The sequence below is a fragment of the Schistocerca nitens genome, chromosome 6 (assembly GCF_023898315.1).
Source record: "Schistocerca nitens isolate TAMUIC-IGC-003100 chromosome 6, iqSchNite1.1, whole genome shotgun sequence".
In the NCBI taxonomy this organism is placed as follows: Eukaryota; Metazoa; Arthropoda; class Insecta; order Orthoptera; family Acrididae; genus Schistocerca; species Schistocerca nitens.
The window spans coordinates 373,294,812-373,308,768 of record NC_064619.1 but is presented as its reverse complement, the minus strand read 5'-3'; the positions used below and the strand labels follow the sequence as shown (position 1 = coordinate 373,308,768).

The window sequence follows — 13,957 nt, the reverse complement described above, 5'->3', positions numbered from 1 at the left end:
TTTGGATAGGACAGAGGTTTCGGATTGGGAGAGAGGTTTGGAGGAAAGGTTAACTACTGAATTAGGGTGTTGTGGTTCCAGATTGTGTTGATTGGAATTTTGAGGTTTTGGAGGGATTGGAGCTGGAAGTGGGAGATTGAGTAGATGGGAGAGACTGGGTTTGTCTGCAATGAGAGGAGGTTGAGGTTTGCTGGAAAGGTTGTGAAAGGTGAGTGAGTTGCCTTTCCGGAGGTGGGAAACCAGGAGATTGGATAATTTTTTGAGGTGGAGGGTGGCATGCTGTTCTAATTTGCGGATGGCTTGTAGGAGGATGCTTTGAACAGCCGGCGTGGATGCAGGAGAGGAAAGATTCAGGACTTTCATTAAGGATAGGAGTTGACGGGTGTGTTCATTGGCTGAGTTGATGTGTAGGCTGAGGGCAATGGATTGTTCAGTTTGGAACTGGTGTAGGGACTGATGGAAAGAAGGGTTGCAGCCAGAGATGGGAACTTTAAGTGTGAGGCCTTTGGGGGTAATGCCAAATGTCAGACAAGCCTGAGAAAATATAATATTGGAGCATAATCTGGCTAGGGCGAAGGCATGTTTGCGGAGGGAATGTAAATAGAACTTAATGGGGTCGTTGTGGGGGTGTTGTGAGGGTGACATCGTATTAGAAGGTGGAAAGTGTAACGTGGCTGAAATGAAAATGAAAAAAATATATGTATGGGGAGAGATAAAGGTGAACTAGCGTCCATCCACATCAAACCCACCAACAAGCAACAGTACCTCCATTATGACAGCTGCCACCCATTCCACATCAAACGGTCCCTTCCCTACAGCCTAGGTCTTCGTGGCAAACGAATCTGCTCCAGTCCGGAATCCCTGAACCATTACACCAACAACCTGAAAACAGCCTTCACATCCCGCAACTACCCTCCCGACCTGGTACAGAAGCAAATCTGATATATTTAAGTCGCATATATGAGTTAAAGGTCTGTGGCTCTCCAGCAGGGATACGACTTCCTCAAATCCTGCCCTGAAATGAGATCTATCCTTCATGAAATCCTCCCCACTCCACCAAGAGTGTCTTTCCGCCGTCCACCTAACCTTCGTAACCTCTTAGTTCATCCCTATGAAATCCCCAAACCACCTTCCTTACCCTCTGGCTCCTACCCTTGTAACCGCCCCCGGTGTAAAACCTGTCCAATGCACCCTCCCACCACCACCTACTCCAGTCCTGTAACCCGGAAGGTGTACACGATCAAAGGCAGAGCCACATGTGGGAATGACCAGCAACAAACTGTCCATTCGCATGAATGGACACAGGCAGACAGTGTTTGTTGGTAATGAGGATCACCCTGTGGCTAAACATGCCTTGGTACACAGCCAGCACATCTTGGCACAGTGTTACACCGTCCGTGTTATCTGGATACTTCCCACTAACACCAACCTGTCAGCACTTTCATTTGGTAAGTCACATCATCTTTATTTTTAGATATATTTTTCCTACGTGGAATGTTTCCCCTCTCTCTCTCTCTCTCTCTCTCTCTCTCTCTCTCTCTCTCTATATATATATATATATATATATATATATATATATATATATATATATATATATATATATATATAAAAAGAAAGATGATGAGACTTACCAAACAAAAGCGCTGGCAGGTCGATAGACACACAAACAAACACAAATATACACACAAAATTCAAGCTTTCGCAACAAACTGTTGCCTCATCAGGAAAGAGGGAAGGAGAGGGAAAGACGAAAGGATGTGGGTTTTAAGGGAGAGGGTAAGGAGTCATTCCAATCCCGGGAGCGGAAAGACTTACCTTAGGGGGAAAAAAGGACAGGTATACACTCGCACACACACACATATCCATCCACACATACAGACACAAGCAGACATATTTAAAGACAAAGAGTTTGGGCAGAGATGTCAGTCGAGGTGGAAGAGTAGAGGCAAAGAAGTTGTTGAGAGACAGGTGAGGTATGAGTGGCGGCAACTTGAAATTAGCGGAGATTGAGGCCTGGCGGATAACGAGAAGAGAGGATATACTGAAGGGCAAGTTCCCATCTCCGGAGTTCGGGTAGGTTGGTGTTGGTGGGAAGTATCCAGATAACCCGGACGGTGTAACACTGTGCCAAGATGTGCTGGCTGTGTACCAAGGCATGTTTAGCCACAGGGTGATCCTCATTACCAACAAACACTGTCTGCCTGTGTCCATTCATGCGAATGGACAGTTTGTTGCTGGTCATTCCCACATAGAATGCATCACAGTGTAGGCAGGTCAGTTGGTAAATCACGTGGGTGCTTTCACACGTGTCTCTGCCTTTGATCGTGTACACCTTCCGGGTTACAGGACTGGAGTAGGTGGTGGTGGGAGGGTGCATGGGACAGGTTTTGCACCGGGGGCGGTTACAAGGATAGGAGCCAGAGGGTAGGGAAGGTGGTTTGAGGATTTCATAGGGATGAACTAACAGGTTACGAAGGTTAGGTGGACGGCGGAAAGACACTCTTGGCAGAGTGGGGAGGATTTCATGAAGGATGGATCTCATTTCAGGGCAGGATTTGAGGAAGTCGTATCCCTGCTGGAGAGCCACATTCAGAGTCTGGTCCAGTCCCGGAAAGTATCCTGTCACAAGTGGGGCACTTTTGTGGTTCTTCTGTGGGGGATTCTGGGTTTGAGGGGATGAGGAAGTGGCTCTGGTTATTTGCTTCTGTACCTGTTCGGGAGGGTAGTTGCGGGATGAGAAAGCTGTTGTCAGGTTGTTGGTGTAATGTTTCAGGGATTCCGGACTGGAGCAGATTCGTTTGCCACGAAGACCTAGGCTGTAGGGAAGGGACCGTTTGATGTGGAATGGGTGGCAGCTGTCATAATGGAGGTACTGTTGCTTGTTGGTGGGTTTGATGTGGACGGACGTGTGAAGTTGGCCATTGGACAGGTGGAGGTCAACGTCAAGGAAAGTGGCATGGGATTTGGAGTAGGACCAGGTGAATCTGATGGAACCAAAGGAGTTGAGGTTGGAGAGGAAATTCTGGAGTTCTTCTTCACTGTGAGTCCAGATCATGAAGATGTCATCAATAAATCTGTACCAAACTTTGGGTTGGCAGACCTGGGTAACCAAGAAGGCTTCTTCTAAGCGACCCATGAATAGGTTGGCATACGAGGGGGCCATCCTGGTACCCATGGCTGTTCCCTTTAATTGTTGGTATGTCTGGCCTTCAAAAGTGAAGAAGTTGTGGGTCAGGATGAAGCTGGTTAAGGTAATGAGGAAAGAGGTTTTAGGTAGGGTGGCAGGTGATCGGCGTGAAAGGAAATGCTCCATCGCAGCGAGGCCCTGGACGTGCGGAATATTTGTGTATAAGGAAGTGGCATCAATGGTTACAAGGATGGTTTCCGGGGGTAACAGATTGGGTAAGGATTCCAGGCGTTCAAGGAAGTGGTTGGTGTCTTTGATGAAGGATGGGAGACTGCATGTAATGGGTTGAAGGTGTTGATCTACGTAGGCAGAGATACGTTCTGTGGGGGCTTGGTAACCAGCTACAATGGGGCGGCCGGGATGATTGGGTTTGTGGATTTTAGGAAGAAGGTAGAAGGTTGGGGTGCGGGGTGTCGGTGGGGTCAGGAGGTTGATGGAGTCAGGTGAAAGGTTTTGCAGGGGGCCTAAGGTTCTGAGGATTCCTTGAAGCTCCGCCTGGACATCGGGAATGGGGTTACCTTGGCAAACTTTGTATGTGGTGTTGTCTGAAAGCTGACGCAATCCCTCAGCCACATACTCCCGACGATCAAGTACCACGGTCGTGGAACCCTTGTCCGCCGGAAGAATGACGATGGATCGGTCAGCCTTCAGATCACGGATAGCCTGGGCTTCAGCAGTGGTGATGTTGGGTGTAGGATTAAGGTTTTTTAAGAAGGATTGAGATGCAAAGCTGGAAGTCAGAAATTCCTGGAAGGTTTGGAGAGGGTGATTTTGAGGAAGAGGAGGTGGGTCCCGCTGTGACGGAGGACGGAACTGTTCCAGGCAGGGTTCAATTTGGATGGTGTCTTGGGGAGTTGGATCATTAGGAGTAGGATTAGGATCATTTTTCTTCGTGGCAAAGTGATATTTCCAGCAGAGAGTACGGGTGTAGGACAGTAAATCTTTGACGAGGGCTGTTTGGTTGAATCTGGGAGTGGGGCTGAAGGTGAGGCCTTTGGATAGGACAGAGGTTTCGGATTGGGAGAGAGGTTTGGAGGAAAGGTTAACTACTGAATTAGGGTGTTGTGGTTCCAGGTTGTGTTGAAAGGAATTTTGAGGTTTTGGAGGGAGTGGAGCTGGAAGTGGGAGATTGAGTAGATGGGAGAGACAGGGTTTGTGTGCAATGAGAGGTGGTTGAGGTTTGCTGGAAAGGTTGTGAAGGGTGAGTGAGTTGCCTTTCCGGAGGTGGGAAACCAGGAGATTGGATAGTTTTTTGAGGTGGAGGGTGGCATGCTGTTCTAATTTACGGTTGGCCTGTAGGAGGATGCTCTGAACAGCCGGTGTGGATGTGGGAGAGGAAAGATTAAGGACTTTTATTAAGGATAGGAGTTGACGGGTGTGTTCATTGGCTGAGTTGATGTGTAGGTGAAGGATTAGGTGGGTGAGGGCAATGGATTGTTCAGTTTGGAACTGGTATAGGGACTGATGGAAGGAAGGGTTGCAGCCAGAGATGGGAACTTTAAGTGTGAGGCCTTTGGGGGTAATGCCGGATTGGGAGAGAGGTTTGGAGGAAAGGTTAACTACTGAATTAGGGTGTTGTGGTTCCAGATTGTGTTGAAAGGAATTTTGAGGTTTTGGAGGGAGTGGAGCTGGAAGTGGGAGATTGAGTAGATGGGAGAGACTGGGTTTGTGTGCAATGAGAGGTGGTTGAGGTTTGCTGGAAAGGTTGTGAAGGGTGAGTGAGTTGCCTTTCCGGAGGTGGGAAACCAGGAAATTGGATAGTTTTTTGAGGTGGAGGGTGGCATGCTGTTCTAATTTACGGTTGGCCTGTAGGAGGATGCTCTGAACAGCCGGTGTGGATGTGGGAGAGGAAAGATTAAGGACTTTTATTAAGGAGGTCTGACATTTGGCATTACCCCCAAAGGCCTCACACTTAAAGTTCCCATCTCTGGCTGCAACCCTTCCTTCCCTCAGTCCCTATACCAGTTCCAAACTGAACAATCCATTGCCCTCACCCACCTAATCCTTCACCTACACATCAACTCAGCCAATGAACACACCCGTCAACTCCTATCCTTAATAAAAGTCCTTAATCTTTCCTCTCCCACATCCACACCGGCTGTTCAGAGCATCCTCCTACAGGCCAACCGTAAATTAGAACAGCATGCCACCCTCCACCTCAAAAAACTATCCAATCTCCTGGTTTCCCACCTCCGGAAAGGCAACTCACTCACCCTTCACAACCTTTCCAGCAAACCTCAACCACCTCTCATTGCACACAAACCCAGTCTCTCCCATCTACTCAATCTCCCACTTCCAGCTCCACTCCCTCCAAAACCTCAAAATTCCTTTCAACACAATCTGGAACCACAACACCCTAATTCAGTAGTTAACCTTTCCTCCAAACCTCTCTCCCAATCCGAAACCTCTGTCCTATCCAAAGGCCTCACCTTCAGCCCCACTCCCAGATTCAACCAAACAGCCCTCGTCAAAGATTTACTGTCCTACACCCGTACTCTCTGCTGGAAATATCACTTTGCCACGAAGAAAAATGATCCTAATCCTACTCCTAATGATCCAACTCCCCAAGACACCATCCAAATTGAACCCTGCCTGGAACAGTTCCGTCCTCCGTCACAGCGGGACCCACCTCCTCTTCCTCAAAATCACCCTCTCCAAACCTTCCAGGAATTTCTGACTTCCAGCCTTGCATCTCAATCCTTCTTAAAAAACCTTAATCCTACACCCAACATCACCACTGCTGAAGCCCAGGCTATCGTGATCTGAAGGCTGACCGATCCATCGTCATTCTTCCGGCGGACAAGGGTTCCACGACCGTGGTACTTGATCGTCGGGAGTATGTGGCTGAGGGACTGCGTCAGCTTTCAGACAACACCACATACAAAGTTTGCCAAGGTAACCCCATTCCCGATGTCCAGGCGGAGCTTCAAGGAATCCTCAGAACCTTAGGCCCCCTGCAAAACCTTTCACCTGACTCCATCAACCTCCTGACCCCACTGACACCCCGCACCCCAACCTTCTACCTTCTTCCTAAAATCCACAAACCCAATCATCCCGGCCGCCCCATTGTAGCTGGTTACCAAGCCCCCACAGAACGTATCTCTGCCTACGTAGATCAACACCTTCAACCCATTACATGCAGTCTCCCATCCTTCATCAAAGACACCAACCACTTCCTTGAACGCCTGGAATCCTTACCCAATCTGTTACCCCCGGAAACCATCCTTGTAACCATTGATGCCACTTCCTTATACACAAATATTCCGCACGTCCAGGGCCTCGCTGCGATGGAGCATTTCCTTTCACGCCGATCACCTGCCACCCTACCTAAAACCTCTTTCCTCATTACCTTAACCAGCTTCATCCTGACCCACAACTTCTTCACTTTTGAAGGCCAGACATACCAACAATTAAAGGGAACAGCCATGGGTACCAGGATGGCCCCCTCGTATGCCAATCTATTCATGGGTCGCTTAGAGGAAGCCTTCTTGGTTACCCAGGTCTGCCAACCCAAAGTTTGGTACAGATTTATTGATGACATCTTCATGATCTGGACTCACAGTGAAGAAGAACTCCAGAATTTCCTCTCCAACCTCAACTCCTTTGGTTCCATCAGATTCACCTGGTCCTACTCCAAATCCCATGCCACTTTCCTTGACGTTGACCTCCACCTGTCCAATGGCCAACTTCACACGTCCGTCCACATCAAACCCACCAACAAGCAACAGTACCTCCATTATGACAGCTGCCACCCATTCCACATCAAACGGTCCCTTCCCTACAGCCTAGGTCTTCGTGGCAAACGAATCTGCTCCAGTCCGGAATCCCTGAAACATTACACCAACAACCTGACAACAGCTTTCTCATCCCGCAACTACCCTCCCGAACAGGTACAGAAGCAAATAACCAGAGCCACTTCCTCATCCCCTCAAACCCAGAATCCCCCACAGAAGAACCACAAAAGTGCCCCACTTGTGACAGGATACTTTCCGGGACTGGACCAGACTCTGAATGTGGCTCTCCAGCAGGGATACGACTTCCTCAAATCCTGCCCTGAAATGAGATCCATCCTTCATGAAATCCTCCCCACTCCGCCAAGAGTGTCTTTCCGCCGTCCACCTAACCTTCGTAACCTCTTAGTTCATTCCTATGAAATCCCCAAACCACCTTCCCTACCCTCTGGCTCCTATCCTTGTAACCGCCCCCGGTGCAAAACCTGTCCCATGCACCCTCCCACCACCACCTACTCCAGTCCTGTAACCCGGAAGGTGTACACGATCAAAGGCAGAGCCACGTGTGAAAGCACCCACGTGATTTACCAACTGACCTGCCTACACTGTGATGCATTCTATGTGGGAATGACCAGCAACAAACTGTCCATTCGCATGAATGGACACAGGCAGACAGTGTTTGTTGGTAATGAGGATCACCCTGTGGCTAAACATGCCTTGGTGCACAGCCAGCACATCTTAGCACAGTGTTACACCGTCCGGGTTATCTGGATACTTCCCACCAACACCAACCTATCCGAACTCCGGAGATGGGAACTTGCCCTTCAGTATATCCTCTCTTCTCGTTATCCGCCAGGCCTCAATCTCCGCTAATTTCAAGTTGCCGCCACTCATACCTCACCTGTCTCTCAACAACTTCTTTGCCTCTACTCTTCCACCTCGACTGACATCTCTGCCCAAACTCTTTGTCTTTAAATATGTCTGCTTGTGTCTGTATGTGTGGATGGATATGTGTGTGTGTGCGAGTGTATACCTGTCCTTTTTTCCCCCTAAGGTAAGTCTTTCCGCTCCCGGGATTGGAATGACTCCTTACCCTCTCCCTTAAAACCCACATCCTTTCGTCTTTCCCTCTCCTTCCCTCTTTCCTGATGAGGAAACAGTTTGTTGCGAAAGCTTGAATTTTGTGTGTATATTTGTGTTTGTTTGTGTGTCTATCGACCTGCCAGCGCTTTTGTTTGGTAAGTCTCATCATCTTTCTTTTTAGATATATTTTTTCCACGTGGAATGTTTCCCTCTGTTATATATATACAAAGATGATGTGACTTTACCAAATGAAAGTCCTGGCAGGTCGACAGACACACAAACAAACACAAACATACACACAAAATTCAAGCTTTCGCAACAAACTGTTGCCTCATCAGGAAAGAGGGAAGGAGAGGGAAAGACGAAAGGATGTGGGTTTTAAGGGAGAGGGTAAGTAGTCATTCCAATCCTGGGAGCGGAAAGACTTACCTTAGGGGGAAAAAAGGACGGGTATACCCTCGCGTACACACACACATATCCATCCACACATATACAGGCACATGTGCGGTTGGATATATTGTGTGTGTTACACAAGCTGGCATGGCAGAATATTTTATGCATTACACACACAGAACTGGTGTAATATTCTATTTATTGTGTGTTACACAAACTGGTACCCTTGTACCTGATGATACATATCAGTCGAAAACCAGTTCGTGTAATAAATAATAAATATTGTTGAATATTACACTAATGTTTTGTGTGTTTCATTCATAATACAGGGTGTACATAAAGTGCGGGAATACTTTCAATTATTTATTGCACAGATTTCATACATATTGCATTTTTAAGAGAAACTATGAAAGTTTTTTTTTTTTTACAAACATTCGATATGCGAACCATGAGTGACCTGGCAGACGTCAATATGGTAATCGAATTCTTGCCATACCCATCCCAGCATGGCATTGTCGACTGTGGCAATTGCTTCCCGTATTCTCTCCTGGAGCTCTGCTACATCATGTGGTGGAGGCAATACATACTCCATACCTTTAACGTGTCCCTACAGAAAAAAGTCTGATGATCAGGGAGGCCATTTCATGAAACAGCTGTCCCCTTCTGTAGCACGGCCAATCCATCAATGAGGCAGATCCGTGTTCAGGTACCCACGAACTTCGTGATGAAAATGGAGTGGAGTCCCATCCTGCTGAAAGATGAATGGAGAGTCTTGACTGCATTTGAGGCATCAGCCATTTGGACTCCTTATGAATGTCTCTCGTACGCGCTCCACATTCACTTCACTTACACTGGGACGTCTGCGTCTCTTTGCTGGGCACAAGCAACTCATCGCAACGAATTAGTAGTGCCAGTGGTAAACGGCTTCCTTGTTGGTGGTATCGTACCTGGTTCTAAACATCTGTTTAACAGCTGTAGCACACTTGTTTTTGTCGAACTCCAACACACAGAAAGCTCGCTCCGCACCTGAACTCGTCATGTTTGCGGCTAGCGCTGACTATCGTTAAATTACCAAACTGCACTGTGGTGGCATACACGAAAAAAAATTTCAGGGTTTCTCATCAAAATAACATGTGTGTGATATCTGTACAATGTTTTGTTCTTGTGTAATAAATAATTGAAAGTGTTCCTGGTTTTTATGTATACCCTGTATTGTGAATGAAACACACACAACACTGGTGTAATCTTCTACAATATTTATTATTTGCTACACAAACTAGTTTTTGACTGTTAGACCATCGTCAGGTACAAGGGTACTGGTTTGTGTAACACACTTCTTTGTTGTTAGTTGACCACCATCCATATGGACTTGTGGCCCTGAGTCTTTTCACATATGTAGCAGTACACTGCTGTGATATCTTTAAACATAGTTGCTGTCCATGCAGAAAATGAATCTGAAATAGATGTTCTACTTTATTATCAATGCTATCAGCATACTGTGTGCTAACAGCATGTCATCTTGTTTGAATAACTCACTTGAAGCTTGTCATGTGGTACTGTTAATTACTTGCTGCTCTTTCGAAACTGTCATCCTTCCTGCACCCTTCATACTGTTGAAATGAGAACCACAGTTGCAACAAGTGTATTAGTAAATGTGTTTTGTACTACATGCTCTTTGGTGCAACTGTAACCATAATGCATATGCCACCGTCATACATTGCTTAGTGATGTATGCTAACAAATTTTGTGCAGGTTGAGTTTATGTACAATGTCTGCGGTGGTATTCAGCTATCATAATGAACGTGGTTATTCCGATTAAAAATATACAGAATCGCAATCTTCAAATAAAAGTTTCCAGGGGAAGAGAGATACAGTATATTACTAATGATGATAATTATTTCAGAATGCATATTGGACCATTCTCACTATTGCCAGTTATAGAGCAAAGTGTAACATAATGAGAACCTTATCTAAATGCCAGTCCTTATAGTGACAAGGTGGCTTTCTGATTGGTTCAAATGGCTCTGAGCACTATGGGACTCAACTGCTGTGGTCATCAGTCCCCTAGAACTTAGAACTTCTTAAACCTATCTAACCTAAGGACGTCACACACATCCATGCCCGAGGCAGGATTCGAACCTGCGACCGTAGCAGTTGCACGGTTCCGGACTGCGCGCCTAGAACCGCGAGACCACCGCGGCCGGCTGGCCTTCTGACTTTCACCAATGAGTCATTGTAAGAGCAGTTATTTTCTTTGTATTGTCATATCACTAATGATGGCATGCTTTCATTTTACAATTGTAAACTGAAATTTGAATTGCAAATAGACACAACAAAAAGATGAGGTGTCCTACACATTATAACTTCCTGCCAAAGCATTCTTCACCAAAGAAAACTCACTCATTCACACAAGCAACCATACCTCGTACATATGACTGCTACCACCGGATAGTCCCACCAATCAGAGCTGCCGGTGGTAGTGGTCATGTGTGCATGCGGTGTGCTTGCTTGTGTAAATGTGTGTGTGTTTTCTTTGCTGAAGAAGGCTTTGGCCAAAAACTATAAAGTGTAACAGTCTTTTCATTGTGCCTGTCTGCAATTCAATAGGCCATCTTTACGGTGAGTAGCAGTCTTATCGTTTTCCTACTATTGTTAATATTCCAGTATGAAGTTTCCAAAGTTTGAAACTGAAATTTATTTTTACTTGGTGGGCAATTTAGACAAAGCCCTTCACTTTCTTAAAAATTAATGATTCTGAGAATCTAAAATTCCCTCAGGAATGTGTACTCATGTTTGAACGTTAAATGGCTTCAATAGTAGCAAGATTTTCTATGACTTGGATCTTCTGACTGTGTTCTGTATCAGAAGTGACTGTGAAATATGGTAATAGGAATTTATATACAAATGGTAACTGTCTGTCAGTTTGTGTGATTTCATTATACCTGAGAAGTGAGAAGTGGGACATTTAAACTGAATACTGCTTCCCGGTATACTCCATAATTTTGAGAGTGGCAAATAAGTTCTACTGCTGATTTGTGTTATGAAAATACCCATACCATACAAATTGCTTGAACATGAGACACACTGGATTGAATTGTGCCACTCCCTCCTCCTCCTCCTCCTCCCCCTCCCCCTCCCCCTCCCCCCTCCTCCTCCCCCTCCCCCCCTCCCCCTAAGATAATGAGTTGTTTGTCTCTATATGACAGGCTTTAATACCATTCACAATTTGTGTTGGGAACTGGAAAAAGCTGATATGATTTTAGAGGGAATGATTTTACATTAGAAAACAATTGGAAGGTATTGTTCTTGAGCTATTATGATCAGTATAATTTCCTGTTGTACCGTGTCAATGTTAAAACAGGCACTCAGGGTATTTTTACGATGTTTTTCTTTTCATCACTACAACTGTAATTGTCCATGCCATTTGGGATCTGTATGTTGGGAGTATGGTTATGGAAAAGGAGATGGTGAGATGGCAAATATTATTTTGTATGCACAAGGTGGGATAAAGAACACATTTTCCAGTACAAGGCAAGGAATTGTGTTAGTGTTGAATTTACTGTCAGAGAGAATCAGTCGCTTATGTTAGTCAATATTATTGATGTTTTTGTTTATGTTGCAGGTTTCATATTAACCAATATAATGTTGATGAGCTGATGATGCTGATTCTTCCATACCATGAAAGTCTGCTGTTTGTGCGTATGGTACAGCTATTTGATGTTAAGGATCCTGCTAATAAATGGCACTGGTTGCATCCACTGCAAAAGCCAGGAGTCCCACTTTCAAAAACCACACTTCTCAATCATTGTGCTAGTGATGTTGGATTTTTAAATTTTGTCTGTGAAATGGCTCTTAAAGCTGTAAAAGTAAATAAAGACAATGCTGCTGTTTTGACAACATTATTTGCTTTCACTAGCACAACTATTGTTGGAGCTCTAGAGTGCAAAAAGTCTGTCTTAGATGTGCAGATTATGCACATACTGAAGATTTTGATAAAAGCACTACATTCACCAGTTTTTGATTTTGCAGCCTCTGCTTTCATGATCACAGCTCAGTTGGCACGAAAATCTCTTTTGTCAGAAAAATTACTCACAACAATCATCATAAAGGTCTCAAAGGTTTGTATGCTGTGAAATCCTATTTTGTTCTATTTTGTGGAGTTTTCAAATGAAAATTTGTGCATTTTCACTTTCCCACAGCGTCATATCACTCTAACAAGTCCATTTATTTTAATTTTGCTTCTTCTGGCATTGGTTGATTTGCATTTCATTAAGGGTGCCTAGTTGTTATAAATATTTTGGTGTGTGTTCACATGCGAACTCTCCTTACATTGATAGAGAATATTGTGTTTCAGAGCAGTGAATGGGCCTGTTTACTTTAGTGCACCATTTATTATCGTTCCCTTGCTAGACGGTCAACATAGTATCATATTATAACTTATGGGCATATTCTGAGAGCTTTACTATCATATCTAGCTGTCATTCAATAGCCATTCTACTTTTTCTTTTGTTTGTTGTTAATTTCCGTGTTTAATTATACCTCACTAATCCGCATCTCTTTAATCAACCATTGTTTTACTTGTGGTCACAAGTGCTGATTTGATTATGGAAGTGCAAATTTATTTTTCACTGTTTATAATATAATGTTGTTAGTATAAAATATCACTGCTGTGTAATTTATACATTGTTGTTATTTTGTCATATAATTATTTTTGTATATGTTCCAAAATTTTAAGTGCAAGAATATGTATCCATTAATGTTTCTTTTCCAGTTTGTTCCAAGTCCTATTTTCTGTTTCAGAATCCGAATGCTTCTTTAACCGGAGAAATAGTCCTCCTGTTGTTACAGCTGTACCAGTTTCAGAATGAATCACTTAGTACTTTCCCAAGGAAAGCATTATTGAATATTGTAAAGCGGAAAGATTTTCCAGTTATTTTAGGAAAACTAGCAACAGCTGGCGGTGTTGTTACACCTCTGCTGATACCATTGTTATCACAAATACTGTGCACCATGGAGCAGCAGCCGGAGTGCATGGAAGAACTGAAAAATTTTGCAGATGAACTGTTTACAGAAGTTCCACTAGATTCAGAAAATGATGAAGTATTTAAGATTGTTCAGTAAGTTCATTCTCTCTCCCTCCGTGTGTGTGTGTGTGTGTGTGTGTGTGTGTGTGTCACAGATGCTACTGCAATTTTTTGTATTGCCAGTTAATCAAAAATAGACTTACTGATACTTATGTACTAGTTTCAGGATCATGTAAGTGTGGTTTAGTTTGAAAGTACCATGATTGAAAATATCATTCATCAGTCATCTAAACTTTGTGCATCTGAGTTCAAGTGGTAGTTAACTATTCTGAGTTACGTGTCCATTTTATTTTTCTTTTCTTCCCTGTACAATTCATATTAATAGCTGGATTATTTCTGCAGTGAGTCTGCAGTAGCTGTTTACTTGCTTCTGTATCAGAGATAAGTTAATGAGCTGTCAGACAGATCCTGGCAAGAGGGGAGACATTGGAAAAGATTTAGAACCACCTAGAAGATGTAGAACAAACAACCTAATCTGT

The 13,957-nt window shown here is 44.5% G+C and overlaps 1 protein-coding gene across 1 annotated transcript in view; it reads left to right on the top strand.

The window, feature by feature from the left end:
• LOC126263641 (HEAT repeat-containing protein 1) overlaps window positions 1–13,957 on the top strand; it is a 291,901-nt gene that overhangs the window by 22,619 nt on the left and 255,325 nt on the right. Inside the window, exons 3-4 of the mRNA XM_049960733.1 lie at window positions 12,017–12,512; window positions 13,195–13,511. Coding sequence (XP_049816690.1) covers window positions 12,017–12,512; window positions 13,195–13,511 — 813 coding nt within the window. The remainder of the gene's footprint in view (window positions 1–12,016; window positions 12,513–13,194; window positions 13,512–13,957) is intronic.